A 21,695-nucleotide genomic window follows, 5' to 3' on the forward strand; every position below is an offset into this window, starting at 1 on the left:
ACCCATGTTCTTTGGTTCACAGCCCCTTGGAACTCCAGCTCCAAGTGGATCCAAGGCCTCTGGCCTGTAAAGGCCCTTGTATTCAATTACATGTGCCTATGCACGTGGGTACATGCACAATCACGTAATTAACAATAAGAGAAATCTCAAATAAACAAGCAAATAAGGAAAAACCACCTTCCTCAATGTTGTGGCTTAATCGTCAAGTTTATCCAATGCTCATTTGCTCAAGCTACTCTCTCGGGAGACCGTAGTGCTGATCTGGGACGTTTCGGAACATTTTGCACATGTAACCACACTGACAGGTGAAGGGCTGTAAGGGCAGGGCTTATGAGTTTATGTCCTTGATGTGCCAGATGCAACAGGGCACCAAGCAAGCTCCCACCACCACAGAGAGTCCCAGCCACTATGCCTCCCTCCCCTGAAACTGAGCTGGAAAATATCCTTCTCCCAGGCTGTTCTAACAGACATTTTGTCCCAGCAAGAACCTTCAATGCCAGCCCTTGGCAGAGGCAGGAGGATCTCTGTAAGTTACAGGGTAGCCAAGGCTACCCAGAAAGACTATTTCTTAAACGTGCGTGTATGTATATATGTACATGCACGTATTTAAATATGTATATGCACGTGTGTGTGTGTATATATATATGTATGCATGTGAGTGAAAGTATTTGCATGAGTGTGTGTGTACATGTTTGTATGATATTTGTGTTCATGCCTGCATGTGAGTGTGTGTGCATGTGTGTATATGTGTGTATCATGTGTGTGTGAGAGCGAAAGTATGTGCATGAGAGTATTGTGTGTGCGCATGTTCATATGATACTTGCGTGCATGTGTGAACATGTATGCATGTGTGTGTGTGTGTGTGTGTGTTTGTATGTATGTATTCTAAATCCCTGCACTTCCTCTGTACTGCTCCGCTCAGAAAGCCTCTTTCTTGGAGCACTGAAAGACCCCTACATTTTTTCTTGGCTTTAGCACCCATGTTTACGTCTATTAGTCCTTCATTCTTCACAGGTGTCTCACCTCGGCTAGTGAAACCCTGTGTGATGAGGCCCTCCTCAGCCTTTGCACCTGCATCAGCCTCCACTCCATAACAGTTCAGCCCTGCAGGCCACTCGGATGCATCTCAAACACTCTGAGCTGGCTCTCCCTCGATCCTTCATACAAATTTCCTAGCTGAATCACAGCTGGATTACATCTAAATAATTGGATTTTTTAAAAAATCAACTTTCAAGTCTCGTCGCAAATGTCAGAGAAGCCTTCCCTAACTGCCCGACACTAACTTTCCATTCTACAGTTTCCTGAGAAGCCACTGGGCCTACAGCCAGTCTGTCTTCATTTTTTCTCCTGAACACCGTCTTTTTTTTTTTTTTTTCTTTTTTTCGGGGCTGGGAACCAAACCCAGGGCCTTGTGCTTGCTAGGCAAGCGCTCTATCACTGAACTAAATCCCCAGCCCCCTGAACACCAATTTTATCCACTAGAATGCACAGTGGGGGAGCGCAGAGATCTTGTCCCTCCAGCCCTGGGCATAGCAAGAGGCAGTGGGTAAACATTTGCCAAATGAGTAAGTGGACGAATGAACAAGCAAATGAATCAAATCCAAACAATTCCTTCCCTAAGAACTTCTGGCTGACACCAGCATCCTCTTCATCCGGAGAGCATATTGTAACAATAAAAACTAACACGGAAAGGGCAAGCAAAAGTGCCCGTATTGGTGGTTTATTACTCTCTCCTTACTAGGAAATAGTTGCTGGGTGGGCCCTGGGTTTAGTATTGAGCATAACTTGAGGAGAAGGAGCGGGAGGGGAGGGGAGCCAGAGAAACATGGAAACAGTCTCCTTCCTTAGGATCGCTTTCTACTGAATATGAAAGCATTTTTTCCTGGTAGTACAGATTGCTAGGATTCAGCAATAACTCTCAAATTCTATTTTATCTCAAACCGTAACTCTGGCTGCACCGTGAAATACAATTGTCTCTTTACCAGAACAGATGGGAAACATAGCTTCGCAATGGCTTCTTCTTCTTCTGTCTCTCTATAGGAGTGGGCACACGTCTAAATGTTTAAAATGACAAAAAGCGAAGGACAAAATAATGTCCACGCCATGGCAACGTACAAGACATATATCGTTTACAAAACCGAGGATTCTTTCCTCATACTCTCCTTGAATAGAAGATGTTCATATTCACATCCTCAGCAATCTCTATCAAGTACAAAATACTCTGTCTTTTACAGTTTATATTGATTAAATCATGAATGAAAACTAAGTGCAGACGAAAGGCACGAGCAAGTTGCCATTATCATTTCCTTAATTGTTCCGTCCTATGACTACGAGTAAAGGTAATGGGACCCAGTGTCTTAAAGTCACTGTACCCAGGTCTAGCATTGAGTCAAACAGTGATATAGAAATAGCAACAGAAGAGGGCTGGAGAGATGGCTCAGTGGTTAAGAGCACTGACTGCCCTTCCAGAGGTCCTGAGTTCAATTCCCAACAACCACATGGTGGCTCGCAACCATCTGTAATGGGATCCGATGCCCTCTTCCTGTAGGTGTAACAGTGACTCACATATATAAAATAAATAAATAAACTACTTAAACAGCCAAAACCCGAATTGCCCCAGCAATAGATGGGTTAATGAAGCAAACAAATCATTCTCTTCAAATGAATAAATGTAAATGGCTAATAAGTAGAAGGAAAAACATCCCTTCAGGAAAATACAGATTCATGCTATAGTGCGAGATGACTACCGTCCAGAAAACACACGAGAACACACGTGGAGAATGAGGAACCTTTCATCTCTGTGCATTGGAACATGGAGTAGTACACCCACTCCGGAAGTCAGTATAAAGGTTCCTCCAGACGCTGAGACCACCAGGCTGCCGTGATGGCTCAGCAGTTAAGAACACTAACTGTTCATACAGAGGACCTGAGTTTGATTCCCAGTGCCCACATGTAGGCTCACGACCACCTGCAACTCGTTCTGAAGCCCTCTTCTGACCTCTTCAGACCTCTGTGGGCACCAGGTACACACATGGTGTACAGACATACATGCAGGCAAAATATACACACAAAATAAAAGTAAACCATCTACATCAACTAAACCACAAGTACCATATAGTCAGCTTATACAATTCTTGGGTAGACACCTAATGGGGTCTAAGTTAACACAGCACAGAGATGTTTGCACGTCCACATTGGTTGCTGTAGTAGTCACAATAGCCAATACTTGGAACCAACCAAGCTGCCCATGAATAAAGAAAATGTACACAATGGAGTTTTACTGAACCAAAAAGAGTGAAATCGTGTCATTTGCCTGAAAAAGGATACAACTAGAGACCATCATGTTAAGTGAAACAAGCTGGACTCAGAAAAATAAATATTGTAGGATGATGTGTTTGTGCGCTGTGCAAACTTTACCCTTGCGCTATTCAACTGCTGATTTCTTACATCTTCTTCCAACCTGGACACAGCATTGCAATGCTTAGACCAAGACCCTCCTGTCTCACGTTTGTGTAAACACTCCTTACCATTTATTCTCTGCCTTGTCAATAAATGCAGTCACCCAATGACTGAGTAGAATAGAGAATAAGGCGGGACATCTGCCAACCGGAGAAAGGAGAGAGGGAGAGAGAGGGAAGGAGAAGGAGGAAGAGGGAAGGGAAGGAGGGAGAGGGAAGGGAAGGAGGGAGAGAGTGGGGAGGGGGAGGGGGAGGAAAGAGGGGGGGAGAGAGGGAAAGAGGGTGATTCGGGTCAGCTGGCAGGATGGAGGAATTGGAGCCATGAAGAAGGGATCCAAAAGGCCAGCTCAACATTAAAATGCAAGCATCATGGGATGGGGTTGGGACGTAGCCAGATTAGAAAGCAATGGTCGATCATTTAATTGCTCAGCTATTGAGGTGGAGATTTAAGTAAATATTGGTTTATCTGTGTACTTTTTGGGGACAAACATAAAGAAATACAGTCATGATCAGTTTATTGTTTACATTTATATTAAGAATAGCTCATTTACAAAATATCACATATTTTCCCTCATATTTGTAATTGAAATAAATACATATATACTATAAAAGTAGAAGGGAGGGCTGTGGACTGTAGGGAGAAAAAGTTATTCATGGAAGAGACAGATAAAAAACTGTTAAAAAACAGATAAAAGAGGCCAGGTGTCAAAACATTGTCAAATAAAAGTTTAAGATCATATATAAATCAGATAGATAGATAGATAGATAGATAGATAGATAGATAGATAGATAGATAGATAGAAAGATAGAGAATAAAACTTCATTTCAAAATGTTAATTACTAGGGTTGGGGATTTAGCTCAGTGGTAGAGCGCTTGCCTAGCAAGCGCAAGGCCCTGGGTTCGGTCCCCAGCTCCGAAAAAAAGAAAAAAAGGTTAATTACTTACCCCGTGGCCTAATTTTCTCTCATAGGTTCTGTGCCGCAGTCCTAATCCCAGTAACCCCACACCAACAAGCAGCCACAAAACTAAACAAAAAGAAGAAAGAATCATTAGAAAGAAACTAAACATTTTAAATAACCTTTTCAAAATTATATCTATTGACCGAGGAGTCTGTGCAGGACATATACACATACCCCACACTTTCAAACCAGGCCTTTAAAGACTATTCCCTGAGAGCACTCCAAGAGCAGTAACATAAAATAAAAATAAATTATAGACCACACAAGAAAAATATTTCTGTAGGCCAAAAGAGCAGGAAAAGATGTCCTTATGAACCAAGCACATAAAAGCCTTAGATGTCAAAAGTTAAAAATTAGAACATAAGGCGAGTGTGTTTACAAAGAAGACAGTGGGCTGGAGAGATGGCTCAGTGGTTAAGAGCACTGACTGCTCTCCCAGAGGTCCTGAGTTCAATTCCCAGCAACCACATGGTGGCTCACAACCATCTGTAATGAGATCTGGTTCCCTCTTCTGGTGTGTCTGAAGACAGCATCAGTGTACTCATATAGACATAACAAATAAATCTTTTTAAAAGAAGGAAGAGGAGGAGGAGGGGAAGGAGGAGGAAGAGAAGGAGGGGAGAGGGGGAGAGAGAGGGGGGTGGAGGGGAGACTGCATGCCAAAGAATGGCTGGATACTGTAAGGCTAAAGACAAAATAATCATGACATTTCATCTGTAACTTACCACCTCATATATTTTAGATTTTTATTTGCAAATTTGCCAAAGAATAGTTTCAGTAAATTAAAAAACAACAGCAGCAGATGGGCTGGAGAGATGGCTCAGTGGTTAAGAGCACTGACTGCTCTTCCAGAGATCCTGAGTTCAAATCCCAGCAACCACATGGTGGCTCACAGCCATCTGTAATGAGATCTGATGCCCTCTTCTGGTGTGTCTGAAGACAACTACAGTGTACTTATATATAATAAATAAATCTTAAAAAAAAAAACCAGCAGCAACAACAACAACAAAGACAAAATAATCGTGGAAGTTTGTAAAGACATAAACCAGACTTTTAGAGATGAAAATATAAAGGTAGAAAGATGGCTCAGTCAAGAGCACTGGACCCAAGTTTAATTCACAGCTTGTGGCAGCTTACAACTGTCTATCACCCTGGTTCCAGAGGATCTGACAGCCTTTTCTGGCCTCCATGGGCACCGGGCATGCCTGTGGTACACAGACATGCATGCTGGTGGACACACACACACACACGCATGCACACACATGCACACACACACACGCACACACACACTAAAATAAATTTTTAAAATAGAAATAAAAATATGTAATTTAATGAGTGAGAAAAGGTCAACGGGCAAGATTTAGACCACGTTAGACAAAGCTTACAGGAGAATTAAGACAAAAGGCAGCACAGAGGTCAGGGCCAGCAAGATGGCTCAGCAGGTAAAGGCTGAGCTGCCAAGACAGAAGACCTGAGTTCCGTCCCCAAGACCCACATGGTGGAGGAGAGAACAGACCCTCTTAAGTTGTCCTCTGGCCTCCATACACATGCCCCGCCCTCTCATTGAATAAATAAGTAAATACATATTTTTCAATTTAAAAAAAAAAACAGAGGCAGGAAAAATGAAAGCACTTAAAAAACACAAAGAACAGAAGAAGGTGGGATCCAACTAGTTGACATGAAAAAGGACGGAAGGAAAGAGAACAAGAAAAATAATGGCAAGGGTTTCCCAGATCTAAGCAACTCGGGAATCTTCGGAGTGGAAGAGTCCACAGACTCCCGAGCAGGGTGAGGACAAACTCCATCTGCAGATGTGTCACCGTGAAGCAGCGGTCACCAACACACCGAGAAAAATCCCATTTTAAATGCAATCTTCCCACGCTAGGATAAGACATATTTAGAAATATTTTGAAGACCTATATAGCTTCAATTGCTGCCTATCTCTGTTTACTATAATACTTTGTATCCCTTGGTAAGGTTTCAAACTTTTTTTTAAGATTTATTCATTTATTATATATAAGTACACTGTAGCTGTCCTCAGACACACCAGAAAAGGGCATCAGATCTCTTTACAGATGGTTGTGAGCCACCATGTGGTTGCTGGGAATTGAACTCAGGACCTCTGGAAGAGCAGTGAGTGCTCTTAACCACTGAGCCATCTCTCCAGCCCATGTTTCAGACTTTTAAGGGCAGAAACCAGTATTCACATGTCCTTGTATCCTACATAATTGGCACATTGCACACATTCACTAAATATTTGTGTGTAATCCAGTTCATTTAAAATGAGTCAGAGATGATTTAATGTCACGTGTGAGTCTATCGTTTATCAACATACTAATGTTAACATGTTTAATCCTCAAGAGAATAAGAATGAAATGCATGGTCTTGACTGCCTAAAGAAAGCATCTTGGAAATTCTGCCTGCTAAACTGTCTATGTTAGAAATGAAATAAAACCATACAGGATATTTAGGGTTGAAATGCCACAGAATTGGGGATTTGCTTAAATGTGTCTCAACAAACCAAAAAAAGGCAAGAAAACATCAAAGATAACCAGCAGGAAAATATGGCTTCGTGGTACTCTTAGATTCCATGATGGAAAATATATACAACCTTTAATCCCAGCACTGGGAAGTCAGAGGTAGAAGGAGCTCTGTGAGTTCATGGCCAGCCTGGGCTACATAGTGAGTTTCAGCACAGCCAAGGCTACATAGCGATCCTGTGTAGCAAAGGAAGAAAAGGGGGTGGGGGGAGCTGGGAGGACGGAAGGAAGGAAGGAAGGAAGGAAGGAAGGAAGGAAGGAAGGAAGGAAGGGGAGGGAGAAGGGGAGGAAGAAAGGAGGAAGAAGGAAGGAGGAAGGAAGGAAGAAGGAAAGAGGAAGGAAGGAGGAAAGAGGAAGGAAGGAGGAAGGAAGGAAAAAGGAAGGAGGAAGGAGGGAGGAAGGAAGGAAGGAGGAAGGAAGGAAGGAAGGAGAAGGGGAGGAAGAAAGGAGGAAGAAGAAAGGAGGAAGGGAGGAAGAAGGAAAGAGGAAGGAAGGAGGAAAGAAGAAGGAAGGAGGAAGGAAGGAAGGAAGGAAGGAAGGAAGGAAGGAAGGAAGGAAGGAAGGGAAAAAGTATATACCAAACTTTCTTAAAAGCAAATAAAACTATACTTACTAAGTTTCATGTATTTTTCAGTGCTTCTTAAAAGCATTTTAGAGCTGTTTTTTGTTTGAAGAAGAAAGTCAAGGTTTTTCTTAGGTCTAAACAGCATGCTCAATCCAATAATTACCATTATGATCCCTGTTAAAAGAGATGAGAGAGAGAATAGAAGGATGGGGCATAGCTCTGTGTGGCAGGGCATTTCCTTAGCATGCATGAGGTCCTACGTTCAATGCTCAGTATCATAAAAATTAATTCTTTAAAAAAATGGGGAGATTGGGGCTGGAAAGACCCAGTGGCTAAGGGCACTTAGTGCTTCTGCAGAGGATAAGGTAGAGAAATGGAGCTGCTATTCAGCTGCAAGGCATGCCCACTGGTCTATAGCGGTGGGGATGGAGTAACCAACCAGAAGAGGGGACAGAAATATTGGAACAGGATGACTGTAAGGAAACAGCCCTCCCCAGACTCAATACAGAGACAGTGACAGCAGGCACAAGACCTGCACAGGTTCAAGTTAGGTGAAATGCCAGCACAGAGACAGGGAAGTGGGCACAAAGTCCCTCCACTAACCAAGAAGTCATTTGCCACTGATGTCTGTTGGGAGAGGGTAAATCAGTTTTTCTCAGTGGAATGACACTGGGATTATCAACCACACCCCAAGGCAGGCCACAGGCTTACAAGTGGTTGGCTAACATAAATCAGACTCGGTGCCTTTGTGAGCACTTTCTGTTGGTCTTTTTTATTATTATGTTTGTTTTCATAAAGAGAAAAATGTGGAGTTGGGTCGGTAGAGAGGTGGGAGATGATCTTGGAGGACTTGGAGAAGGGGAAAGAATACAATCAACATGTATTGTGTGAAATTCTCTGAGAACGAGTAAAGATATTTTGTAGAAACCCACTCAGTAATGTAACCCTATTCCCACGCCACTCTCACTAAAGAAGGTTCTCGTTTGCATGAAGCTGAGATCAAGCATGGTTTCCAGCCCTATGAGTAGGGAGAATGAACTAGCAAAGGTCATCATTCACAGAGCTCCAAAGAAACAAAGGTAGGCACAACACAGCTCTTACTTACTCCCGTCCTCCACCCGGCAGCGCCCTGAGCAAGCTGGAGTAAGAAAAATGCAGAACGCCAGAGAGAGCAGAGCCTGACAGAGTAGACCCACCTGAAAGAAACCATAAGAATTACAAAGTTTGCAAAGCCAGGCACCTGCCAAGAAAATTCGGGAAATTGGGCATAAAGTTCTACCCCTTACCAAGAAGCTAATTCTAACTGAGATCTACTGGGAGAGGGAGAAATCAATTTTCCTCAACAGTGGCACTGGGTATATCAGCCACACTTGGGGTAGGTCACATGCCAACACACATCAGACCCCATGACTTTTTATGTTGTGTGTGTGTGTCTGTGTGTGTGTGTGTATGTGTCTGTGTGTATGCGTGCGTGCATGTGTGTGTGTGCGTGTGCATGCGTGTGTTTTAATAAAGAGAAATAATGTGAAGTTGGATGGGTTGGGAGGTGCAGAGGGGTCTGGGAAGAATTGAGGTCATGGCTGTGAGTTTTTCTAAAGAGGTGAGAGCTCCAGTCGAGGCTGGAAATAGGGAATTCTCCAAGGCCTTTTCTCAAGGATCCTGTTTCTCTTAACAGTAAGTCTTCCAGAGCAACCTGCCCTGGCAGATGTCTAGGTTGGTTAATGAGAGCTGTAGGGACTGGGAGAACTGTGGTGGAGTGTGTGTGGAAGCCACACCTCTCCCATCAGGTACCCATGCCCTGGAAATGCCCTAAGGATTTGTTTATTGTTTTACCTTTGTATGGTCCCGTCCCCCATCCCAGCAAAGTTCCGGGTAGTGAGGAACACGGTGCTTTTCATCTCCAGCACCTGACACTGTGCCAGGAGCACAGTGCATGCTCAATGAATGATATTGTGAGAATAAATGGACAAGTATAAAACCGGAAGCATGGGCAAGCCAGACCCGAATCCCTATCAGTATGGATGCCTCCCCACTTTCTAAGGTTCTACTGTGGAAGGACTTGCTGTGCTTTCCTTGGATATTAAAGAGCTAGGCAGTGCTAATGGTTCACATCTATAAGCCCAGCACTTTGGAGGCCAAAGCAGAAGAATTTGCATAAGTTCAAGGGTAGCTTGATCAATAGAGTGAACTCCAGGCCAGCCTAGGCTACAAAGTAAGACTCTGTCACAAAAAGAAGAAAGAGAGGGAGATATTGACAGTGTTGGTTTTCTATACACCTGCTATAAATAAGTATCTCCATTTTTTTCAGAAAAATAACTTTTAACATATTGATTACTGTAACATTTATAATAATTAAATAATATAATAAATTATATTTACTATATAGTAAATATGTAATTATATATAAAATAAATTAAATATAATGAATGTATTTATATAAAAATAAATGAAAATAAAACACTAAAATAAGAATCATTGATTAATAATTAATCACTTAGCATATTAATTATGATTAATTATAATTAAATAACATTAATTAGTGTGATCTAAGCTTATGAACATTGAATTTTGGTGAGTTTCTAATACAAGCTCTACTATGACAAGCTCTACTTAGACATTTTTTTCTCAACTAGTTTATTTTATTTGCTTGTTTATTTGAGGCACAGCCTTCCTATGTAGCCCTAACCAAGCTGGAACTTGACATATAAACTGAGCCAGACTAGAACTCACAGAGATCCCCCTGCCTCTGCAGCTGAGTAATAAATATTGTAGAAGTGCACTTAATTGGAGCAACATTCCGATGTTGACATCCTCCTGGGTTTTCTTTACCTAGAGTCTATCTTACCAAGAACATGGACTGTCCTGGTCCTTGTACTTCTTTCCAGCCATCATAGAAGACGCTGAGTCCTGGCCAGTGTTAGAGAACTTGTGTCTGTTTCCTTATTGAGATCTGTAAGCGTGTACTCACCCAAAAGCACATCAGACCTTTCTCTAGCGTAGACACCTCCAGGAACAAACTTAAAAGCTGTGCACCAGGCACAGAAAAACACTTGTAGAACATAAAGGCTCATGCCAGTGGTCATGGCTCCTCCAGGGTTTGTCCCTGAGTTCATAAGATGTCCAAGTACTTGAGGCCACATGGACCCTGTGAAGACTGCCAGTGCGCATCCAGAAACAGCGGCTGCCCAAGTGCGCAGATAAAGGAGACCCATGGCTGAAGTTGCTCCTGTTTGTAAGAAACAAAGCCAAAAATGGGAGAGGATATGTCAGGCAAGAGAAGGGCAAAGTGCCTGGCATGGCCAGTTCATAGCACATGAGAACCCGAAAGGCCTGAGGAGGCCACTGGTTCAGTCTCAGCTCCCCAGCAAGACAAGGTGCAGCAACTTAAGGCAGTCTCCTCTGGGTCACAGCCTGGCGCTGGCCCTCCTAAAAGTCGAACCGTCCAGCAAACCTCAGGCCAATGCTCATTGTTTGGGAAGGGGTAGGAATGGGCATCACAGTAGCTAGCCTTACAGTCTTCGAGGTAGTAGACACTGAAGTTATTTGAAAAATTAGAAATATGTTCATTAAGTACAACCATCCAGATGCAAGAAAGTAGGAAACATGGGGTCTGTGTGGTTTCTAGAGCTTTTCCGCTAAGACACTTTCTAAGTAACTGTTGCCCATTTGTGTGCTGTCTGGCAATATATACACTGGTTCTTCAACCACACAGACCCAAGAGAGGACACCATTAAGACTCCAGAGACATTTGCTGCTGGAGCAAGTCTACACTCTGTCCACTGCTTTCCCAGAGCCTGCCGGGTCAGGACTATGCCTTCTCCCTGGTCCATGACAGGCAACAACTTAACCAATGTTGAGCCAACACTGAAGTCATGTAGCATTCCTCCAATTCCTGTGAAATCAGCTTTAATGTATCCATATTGGGCCTTACATAAAATATTATGTACATATGTATGCATGTATATAGGTTTTTTTGAGACAGAGTTTCTCTGTGTAGCCTTTTCTGTCCTAGAACTCACTATGTAGACCAGTCTAGCCTCCATCTCATAGAGATTCACCTGTCTTTGTTGCCCAAGTACTAGGATTAAAGTCATGTTCTGCACCAGCCCAGCAATAGTATATACATTTCGTTAGTGTTCCTCAAGATATCTATAGCAGACACCTCACTGTTTGGGGCAATAACAATGTATTTGCAGGTCAGTTCCACATACCTGTCATCCACCAGGCTAACCCAGTGTCACGAAGCCATGATGAGCCCGATAGCATCAGTCCACTTGCGAAGCCCAGCAGAACCGCACCTCTGCAAATAAGTGAAAATAAAAAGCAAAATAAATGATCAAGCAAGCATAATCAGAAATAGATCTACTATCCCTAGCTACATTCATTTGCATCCCACCGTGGATATGAAACTGTTGAGGTAATGAGAGCCCTTGTCCACCGAACACACAAGAAGAGCTGATGGCGTCGCTCAGAGGAAGGGCACTTGCTTAGCATGCAGGAGACTCTGGAGTCAGCATCAGTGCCAAAACCGAAATAAAGCAAAACAGAACGTTCGAGTAGCCAAACATCTAACAAATGGCTCCTATAGACTTTCTCGGTCGATGTAGATGCGGCAATTCTTAAGTTATAGCCCGTTGCAGCCCCCTGACACTTCAAACGACTCTGCCAAAGCCCAAAGGAAAAGTCCTTGGCAGAGTTTGTTGTGGCGTTTTCCTCTTCCTCTGTCTCCATTCTATCTCAGTACTGCTTTTCTCTAATGTCTACATTGCTAAAACTAGTGACAGTCTGGTTTATTTTTAGCTACCACAAGCTATTCCATTATTTTATAATTTTCAAAGACTTAACAGGAGGAGAACTTAAAATGGGCTGGAGAGATGCAGTGAACAGCACCTGTTGCTCTTGCAGAGGACCTGGGTTTGGCTCCCAGCACCCACATGGTGGCTCACGAACAGATATGACTGCAGTTCCAAGGGATCAGACACCCTCTTCTGGCCTACACGAGCATTGGGCAAATACACAGTGCACAGACAGACATGGAGGCAAAACACACACTATCTATAAAATTAAACTGCAGTGGAAATCCAATAGCAATGGGAGCTAAAACAAAGCATTGCTTAGGTAACTGAAATCTAATCTCAAACAGCTCTTACGACACACCAGGCACTGTTTTAGGACTGTCACCTGGGTTATTATCCACTAATCCTCTTAAGTTTATGAGGAAAACAATACCCTTCTGCCATCTGCAGAGAGCACAGGAAAGAGTCTAGTGATAATGTAATCGGTCTAATGACCACCCAGTACCAGCACCAGAGGGGCTGAAAGGAATGACCAGCTGGTGTCAGGCCTTCCCCTCCACCCTTCTGATTCCTCCTCTTAGGTAACAGAGCCGAACTCACCCAAAAGGATTCGGATCAGGCCCTGGGTGGGGATGACCGCTCACTGCCCATCTGGAAACAATGGAGACCTCTCCAAAGATCCAGTGCGTGAGGAACACGAGGCTCCCAAAGGCGGCACCTGGCAACAGCCAACTGGATAGAGAGGTCCTGCGCGTGGCGGCCTCATCCGGTTTCTTCCCCTCAGGGTTTCTGTAGTCACCATCTAGAATTTAAAAAACAAACAAAAGGGGAAAGAAAGAGAGAAGGATGAAGGGCTCCCGGTTGTGAGAAATGGACTGAGCCTTCAAGAAGTCTGTTTTAGGAAAGGGGATATTGCGCCGTAAGAAGCTGAGCGCACCTGAGGTATTTGATGGAGGGATCTTTTCTGGCTAGCCCTGGGGTGGTGGTCTAAGGGAAAGCAGGTAAACCTGACAAGTAAACCTGCAGAAAGCTATCGACTTCTTATGAAGCTAACAGAGTGAGAGAAGGACGGGCAGGAAGAAGAGGGCGTGGTCTCGAGAGAACAAGCGTTATCCAACTTGAGTGCCACATCCTCACACAAAAACCTGCTTTCTCATGGAAGAAGAGGATCTCACGGAACACTCCGGGTACCCAGGATCCTAACTGCGTGTTGGTGAGCCTAAGATGTGTGAGCCCCTACCCCTTAACACGACTCCACTCACCTTTACTGCCTTCCGAGGTCTGCTCTGTTTCTAATCCCAGTTTACAGGTTAGAATCCACGCCCACAGAGACCAACTAACTGGTCCAAAATCACACGGCTAATAAAGTGAGGCTGACATTGATGGTGTCCTGCTGGCCTGATCCTGAGCACTGTTTAACTAGAGACTCTCATCAAAGCCACAACTTCACACACTAAGTTGAGGTCCTGGGAGGAAATGTTGGCCAGAGAATTTCTTTGTACCCACATAAGAACCTACTGCAATTCCATGAAGGCTTCTACAGACCGAAGGGAGCCCTGGGGCCTGACTGTGGGACAGGCAGCCCAATTTTTACTTGGAAAAAGAAAATTATTATGACAAGAGCGGGACCAGCGAAAGGAGATAACTGAAAGCCAAGGGAAAGGGAAGGAGCAGGAGTGGGTAGTGAGGACAGAGAAGGGGTCAAGGATCGGAGGATCAAGCTGAGAGTGAGAGAGGAGGGGCCATCTGAGCTGTATTCATTGAGTAAGAGACAATTGGCTGTGACAAGGGTCTCTAGCCCCTAGAACCCAACACATCTTCAAACAGGAAGGCGAAGAACACTGACCGCTGTGTTCACACCACTGTATTCACACACCCAGAGGGTCTGGGTTTGGAGCTCAGGGCACAGGACAGACGGACGCTGGGAATGGAGACTCAAATCCTGTGCTGGGAAGTGGGAAGAGGACAGAGACCACCCAAGCTGAAGAACAGGATCTGGTTGAGTCCACCATGAAAGCATGGACACACCCAGCCATGGTTTCCCCTTCACTTTCCGCCAGTCATGTGTGCACTGGAAAGGAGCCTGAGCCTTCTGTCTCCATAACAGCCCATTGGCTGTGTCTCTTACTGTTCATCAGGAGGGAAAGCTGAAATGAGGTTATATTGCAAGAAAGCTAATTTTACCACTTGTCTTGGGCTGGGGGCTTAAGATAGTCGGCAGTGCTCTCTCTGCACGCTTGCGGTCCTTGTTCGATTCCCAGCACCACCACAGAGGAAAGTTCTTTCTCAGGAAAGAGACAGAAGCCACCAGAGAGAAGCTCCCCGAACAAACTGAGTCTATCCTTACCTGTGCTAATTCGGTCGAACACAGCTATGGCACTCAGTGACAGAATGACTCTGTTGGACATCTGATAGCTCCAAATTGGGTTTAACGATGTGTACCATATTCGGAGGACAAGAAGAAGAATGTGTCCCAGAATGAATCCCCAGATTTTGAGGTACCTGGAAGTGAAAGTCGTTTGTGAAAGACTGTAAGCGTGGATTCAATGCTCCATCCACCGTGGATTTCACAGAGTTTCACAGAGTGTGGATCTACAGTCCTGTTGCCAGTGATCGTCAGTGATGTATGTCCCTGACTTAGCCTTTCTCCAGTCCAGTACAAACCTATGCATAAGTCTAGGCAGCTTACAATAATTTTCCCAGCAAAATATTTTTATTAATTATTTGGGAATTTCATAAATGCACCCTGATCACACTCACTTTGCAATCTTCGCAGGTCTATCCTCACGCCGTTGTGCCCGCCCCCCCCCCCACAAAAAAAAAAAACCACCAAGTACAATTTGTGTTGCCATGGGACCTGCTACCAAACCTAGCTACCTGAGTTTGATTCCCTGGGATCCACATGGTAAAAGAAGAGAATCCATGGGTCTGGAGAGATGTCTCAGTGGTTAAGAGCACTGACTGCTCTTCCAGAGGTCCTGAGTTCAATTCCCAGCAACCACATGGTGGCTCACAACTATCTGTAATGGGATCTGATGCCCTCTTCTGATGTGTCTGAAGATAGCCACAGTGTACTCAAATACATAAAATAAACCTTTTTTTTTAAAGCTTTAAGGAAAAGAATCCACTACTGAATGCTGTCCTTGAGCTCCACACACATATCTACACTGTACACACACACACACACACACACACACACACACACACACACACATTAAATATTTTTAAGTAAATAAATCTAAATTTTAAAGTGTGTATACTTTATTAAATCTTTTTTAAGATTTATTGGGGCTGGAAGCATAGCAATACAGCAGGGAGAATACTGAATACATGCAATGCCTGGGTTCAGTCCCTAGTACTGAGAGCAAAATGAGATTGGTAGCAAGTGTTTGAACCTTTGCTCTTTTGAAAAGGAAGGGGGAACTTTTACAAAGCCCCATGAATGGGAAAACTGTCCTGAAACTAATGGCCAGAACTTCCTCCAGGGAACTGGTCACACCAGTTTGTCTGTAGTACAGAAGACTTGAGTCGTACCTTTGCAGTCCACTTCCTGACCACCAGGTCACAGTCTGCACGATCAGGGAAGAAGACACACCAAGGGCAAGGACTATCAGTCGAAGTTTGGCATTCGGAGCCTCAAAGGAGGCTACGCTGCCTACAAACAGGGAGAGGAGGAGAGGTGAGCTGGCAAGTGTGCCCTGACACCTGACAGACTGCATTTGACAAACACTGTGTCTGGTGCAGCCTTTACCCTGAAGAAGATAGAATTCACACGTACCTGTGCATATCTTTAATCTGTACTCATTCAGGTAGGAGTCTCCTCACATAAGGTTCACAGTGTGAGCATTTACAACTTAATAGGTTTGGAGCACATTCAAAGTTGTAAACTGTCACCAATAACTTTAGAACATTCTCTCCACCACCAAAAAGTTCCCCTCTCTTTTCTCCCACCCCGACCCTAGCAATTGCCAACCTTTCTGTCTCCATGGAGCTTTCCTATCTGGGGGATTTTACATTAAGTCGAATCTTACCCTTAGTGGTTGACTTCTTGCCCTCAGAATAATTCTTTCAGGGTCTATCCATATTGTAGTCTAGATTAGTCCTTCACTCTTCTATGACTAAATAATATTCCATTGTATAAATAAACTGTATTTTGTTTACTCATTTATCAGCTGATAGGCGCTTGCTTGCTTCTATGTCTCGACTTTCACGAATATCGCTGCCTTGAACACTTGTACACAATTTCTGTGCAAACATACGCTTGCTTGTCATAGACTACATAACAAGGTTTAGAGCTCTGCTTACTATCCAAGGCTCTGCCGAACAGTTTCCCAGAGCAGCCACACACCACTTTACACTGCTTGCTTTTCCATTAACAATACGTGAAAATTCAGTTGTTCCACACCTTGTCAGCACTTGGTATTGTCTGGTTTTTTTAGCCATCCAAATGAGTCAAAGTATTTATGGTCAAAAAAATAATCCAGGCCAATGCGTGTAAATTAATTTCATAGTTCGTTGCATGGTGATTAATTTAGATATCTGAGATGTCAAAAGTGAGAGTGTATAGAACAGTCAGGGGGTGAATACAGGGGTGGGGACCTCAAAGCAAGTCATGGACCAGTGCATCCTCTGTAGAGCACCTTCTGAGCCCAGCAATCACCAGTGTCATCGTTGGCAGAGATGGCCTCTTCATCCTCCATCCTCATCTCTGACTTCCCTACCTACCCGATTTCATTTCTTTTCTTTTTTAAGATTTTCTAAATCTTATGTGCATTGGTGTTCTGAGTGCATGTCTGTGCAAGGGCGCCAGATCCTCTGGATTTGGAGTTACAGACAGTTGTGGGCTGCCTTGTGGGTGCTGGGAATTGAACTTGGGTCCTCTGGAAGAGCAGCCAGTGGCTATTCACTGCTGAGCCATGTCTCCAGCCCCCTGCCTATCTATTGCTATAGGTCTTCCACTCATAGAGCTGGTTTTCAGGAAGCAACTCAGGGAATGTCCTAACTAGCTGCCACGATGGGCAATACTGGTTGTCAACGTCAGGATGTACCGCCACCTAAGAGACAAACTCCAGAGTGTGCCTTCAAGGGGATTTCTAGGGCGGATTGATTGTGTTGGAAAGACTCGTGTGACCAGGTGTCTCGCCTTCCTATCCAGACGGGTTGAATCCCCACACTGAAAGCCAAAACAACCCTTCCATCCCTTAGGCTGCTTTTGTTAGGGTACTTTGACATCGCAATAAGAAAGGCTATACAAAGGCTATACCCAGACTTACCGTGCCACGCATGATGTCATAGAGAAAACCCTGCCATAGAAGCCAGTTTGGACTATGATAAGAAACCAAGTTGTAAAGCTAAGGCCACATGACTCACACAGAAACCCTAAGCCTGCCTCTGCTCCAACCGAACTGTCACTGCAGTCAGTGTCAGGCAAACGGCTTCACTTCTGTCACCTGCAGATGACCACTTCTGATGGACACTATCTTTGCAAAGGGACATTTCCAGCCATCTCTCCCATGATTCCTTCTGAACCCTGGTTCTAAAAAAAGAAGCTCAACACCTTCGTGGGGGATCTCAGAACTTGCTGCACCATGCTCTGTCTCCTTCAAGGACAGGGAGAGCAAAGGGCTGCCCTGCTTTCCTAGGGACTCCAAACACTGCCCCTGGAACCATGACAGGCCAGCTTCCAGATAGATCTGTCCAGTGCTGCTCACCAACAGACCCCTGAGAAAGGCTCGGAGAAGCCCCCCTGGGGCTGGGCAGGAGGGTGAGAATCCCAACTTCCAGGGACAGCTCCAAGCAGTTTCAAGCTCACATCTTTTTTCTTTTTTAAAAATCTATTAAAAATACTTCCTTTCTGTAGCTGCATAGCATTTCCAAGTTTCATAAGCATTGATTATTTAACTCGTCTCTTAGAGATGGCACTTGGATTGTTTCTGTCCTACCAATATAAATATCCCCACAGTGATTCATGTGTTCAACATATCGTGTATCTGTCTGTGCATCCGTAGGACACATTCTGGGTGGGGTTGCTGACAGAAAGGCTTTGCTCGGTCAGGTTTGCAGTGTGAATAAATGCCGCTAAACCGACCTCCATAGGCTTTGTGCTGATTTATACACCCACCAGCCATGCATGAGCACCTGTCGCCCACCCTTCCAATCCAGGGCTATGCTTTTTTTTTTTTTTGTCATCTGCCAATCCATTTGTGAGGCTATAAATATGTGTGTATCATTATTGCCATGAGTTTTTTTTAATTTGTATTACATTCGTCTACCACGTGTGTGCACGTGAGAGCGTGTGAATGCGTGTCTGTTCACACAGGTGGATACCTCACGTCGAGGTGAAAGGATGACTTTCGGAAATTGGCTCTCTTTCTATTGATTGGAATCAGGGATAGAATTCCCTTTGTTGGGCTTGGGAGCAAACGACTTTACCTACTGAATCATGTCGATGGTCCGATTTTATTGTATTTTTAAGAACTCACTGTATTTCCCTTTCAGGGACTGCATATATCTTCTGCTGATTTTCTGGGGCATTTGGGGGGGGGCTGTCTTTTAATATTGGCTTGTTGATATTGTCTGGGGAAACAGCATTTCAAATAGTTTTCACCTGCCAGTTGTCCACCTGCTAGGATGTTTCTGTGACATAACTCTCGTTTCTTACATGGTACCATTGCACTATCTTTCTCAGAATTTCTAAGTCTTGACATAGTTGGCCTGTTCTCCAAGGCACCTTTCCCTCCTTATTCCACTGAATTTTAAATGTTTCCCTCTCAGGCATAGACATTAAAAAAAAATGCATTGGCTCAGTGTGGTTTTCCAACTTCCGCCAAGATTTTTCTGAGGCAATAGTAAGGAAAAGAAACCGATGACTTTTAAAAGTTAGCCGTCCCTCAGGCAATGAACAGCCCACACCATTTTGCTTTCAACTGACAGAAGAATCCCAGACACCGAGGCCTTACCTACAGTAATGATCCTCAGCAAAGTGAGTGCCCGCTTTTTCTTGACGAGTTTCCAGAATGGGGGGATTGTAAGGAGTATCGGAGAGAGAAAGGCTACGCCAAACACTTCCAGCCCTGTGAGCTCCAGTGTCTGCAGGGGAAAGTAATAGATCATGGGGCCCAGTCCGTGGTAGAGAGACCAGGAGATGTAGCCTAGGACAAACGTTTAAGAGAGAATATGAGTCTGACATAGTTCCTGACACTCCGCTCTGCGCTGAATTTCCTGCCTCTGGCTTCAGCTGGGTGTTGGTAAGAGATCAGTTCTCTCCCCAGCAGGCAGGGCGGAGGACAGGCTGTTGTGAGTCTGTCGTGATCTCTTTGTTCCCATAATCATGTAGTCATAAAACCATGTCTGTGCCTGTAGATGATCTCTTTACGGTGGCATAGGCTGGACCATCTGAGATGAAACCAGCTTCCCGTCAGGATTCTGACTGATAAAATACTCTCGCCTAATTTTTCCCATGCATATGTAATGAGAAATATCATAAAAAGTATCCCTCCACCCTACCCCAACTTACATCCTTTAGTGAAGCAACAGACTTTTACTTATGAGTAGACCTTCATTAAACCTGCCCTCACTGGGCAGGGCTGGGGAGGGAAACAGATCTGAAGTCAGAGGCACCTCTGTGGGCACAGGCTGGGTGATCCTAGACAATAATGATAATTAAGGCAGTGGCGTTCGCCCTGTGCCAGACTGAGCTGGGTTTTAACCAGATAGCTTGTTCCTCATACAATCCACAGCCTAGGAGGTAAATGAATACACCTTATCCCCACTTCTACCAAAACTGAAACAGTTGGGGCAAACCAACAACGCCAACCTCTGAGAACCGGAAAGTTCAGTGAATGCCTGGCCAGACCCACTACTAAATGTCACAGAGAGCTTAGATCCTAGCAGCGCACTTAACTTTCTCCCAAGTCCCTCCCCGGAGTTATTAATCTGGAGGTATCACACCACCTCACAGTTACCTGAAGGAACTCAGTGTGACTTACTTCACACCTCAATTCACTAGGCACCGAGGGAGGCAGAAAAAATTAGTTTCAATCTCTCTGGAGACAGGCTGCCTGCAGAAACTTTCGTTCTCAGGAGAGCGCCCTCCACAGGGCCCAAAGGATGCATGCTTCCAAATGAACCTCACGACTTAGCCTTTTCCCAAAAGTTTCCCTTTCTAAGTATATTAAACTCAAAGTTTAAGTATACATCTCTCACAGAACCAGAGTGCTAAATCCTCGGTACTTCGTGAAAAACTGCTAAGTAAGTCCAGGAGACTAGAAGCAGGCGCGTTGGCAAAACAAACAAACAAACAAACAAAAACTAGTAAACTCGCAGCTACCAAGACCCTTCAAATAAGGAGCTAGAGTCAAAGACAGCTACCCTGGTGCTCACCTACAGCCCCTGGGAAACACAAGTACCCTTTCCTCGGGAGAACTAAGTCCAGTACTAAACGGTATTGGGGTAGACTTGAAGGTCACGGTCCTGAGCTGCACAAGATCAACGCAGTTGCAGGGAGAACTCTCCATGCAACCCCAGGGAGGCGGGGGAGCTGCGGAACCCGGGCCTGGGAACCTTCGCTTCCACCCGGGGAGCGATAAGCATCTCCATTCCTGGCGCCGAGCTTCTCCAAGCTCTGTCACCCCCGCAGGGAACAAGCCCAGCCAGTGTGCGCCAGGGCAGCCTCGACTTACCCAGCAAGGTCTCCAGGGCAATTGCTCTCCACAGGCTTGGCATGACTGCGGCCACCAGAAAAGCTACGAGGACTGTCCCCTCGCCCCTTGTGCGCTCCGCGCTCCCTGTGGGGTCCGCCCGGTCAGTCTGCTCAGTGTCCCGGAGCAGGTCTGAGGCGGTCGCGGGAGTCCTGGCAGGGTGCGTCACCTCCTCCCTGGCACACCTGCGCGCCGCCCTGCCCGACGCCACCCAAGCCTTCAGTGCTGCTGAGGAAATGCCACCCTAGTGCAGCCTGCGCTCTCCAATTCTGCCACCGAGCCCGAACCAAAGTCTGAGAGTCCCTATCCCATCTTCCACCCCCTAAGAGAGAACACGTTGAAGATGGAGCGCCCCCAGCCCCCGGTGGAAGGGAATCACCCAAATAGGTGATGTCATCGTTTTATGTTCATGAAGAGCATTTGTAGTGTGCTTGCCTCAAATGCACCTTAACTTTAGGTTCATCCTGCATAGACAGGCTGTGGTGGTGCATACCTAAAACCCTGGCATGAGAAGATGGAGACCAGAGAATCAGAGTGAGCAGGTTGGATTCCAGATGCTGGGGCTTGAGTCTGAGAAGAGAGCTGGAGACTTGCTCCTAAGCAGGGAATAGTGCAAGCCTTCATCTTCCTCAGGAGGCTCCATTTTTTTTTTTTTTTTTTTTTTTTTTTTAGTTTTG

General features: G+C 44.9%; 1 protein-coding gene across 2 annotated transcripts in view; it reads right to left on the bottom strand.

Moving 5' to 3' along the window:
• The window catches only part of Cwh43 (cell wall biogenesis 43 C-terminal homolog), a 47,439-nt gene extending 26,096 nt beyond the window's left edge, over positions 1 to 21,343 (bottom strand). The window contains exons 1-9 of one of the 2 annotated variants that reach the window (XM_087582986.1): positions 21,001 to 21,343; positions 19,279 to 19,408; positions 15,854 to 15,974; positions 14,667 to 14,821; positions 12,920 to 13,121; positions 11,735 to 11,823; positions 10,492 to 10,749; positions 7,572 to 7,697; positions 4,405 to 4,484 (exon numbers count right to left, since the gene is read on the bottom strand). In XM_087582986.1, the coding sequence (XP_087439112.1) occupies positions 4,405 to 4,484; positions 7,572 to 7,697; positions 10,492 to 10,749; positions 11,735 to 11,823; positions 12,920 to 13,121; positions 14,667 to 14,727 (816 nt within the window). In that variant the 5' untranslated portion in view covers positions 14,728 to 14,821; positions 15,854 to 15,974; positions 19,279 to 19,408; positions 21,001 to 21,343. 2 annotated transcript variants of the gene reach the window in all.
• Positions 21,344 to 21,695: the final 352 nt, after the last annotated feature.

This window comes from Rattus norvegicus, chromosome 14 (genome assembly GCF_021556685.1).
Source record: "Rattus norvegicus strain SHRSP/BbbUtx chromosome 14, alternate assembly SHRSP_T2T, whole genome shotgun sequence".
Lineage (NCBI taxonomy): Eukaryota > Metazoa > Chordata > Mammalia > Rodentia > Muridae > Rattus > Rattus norvegicus.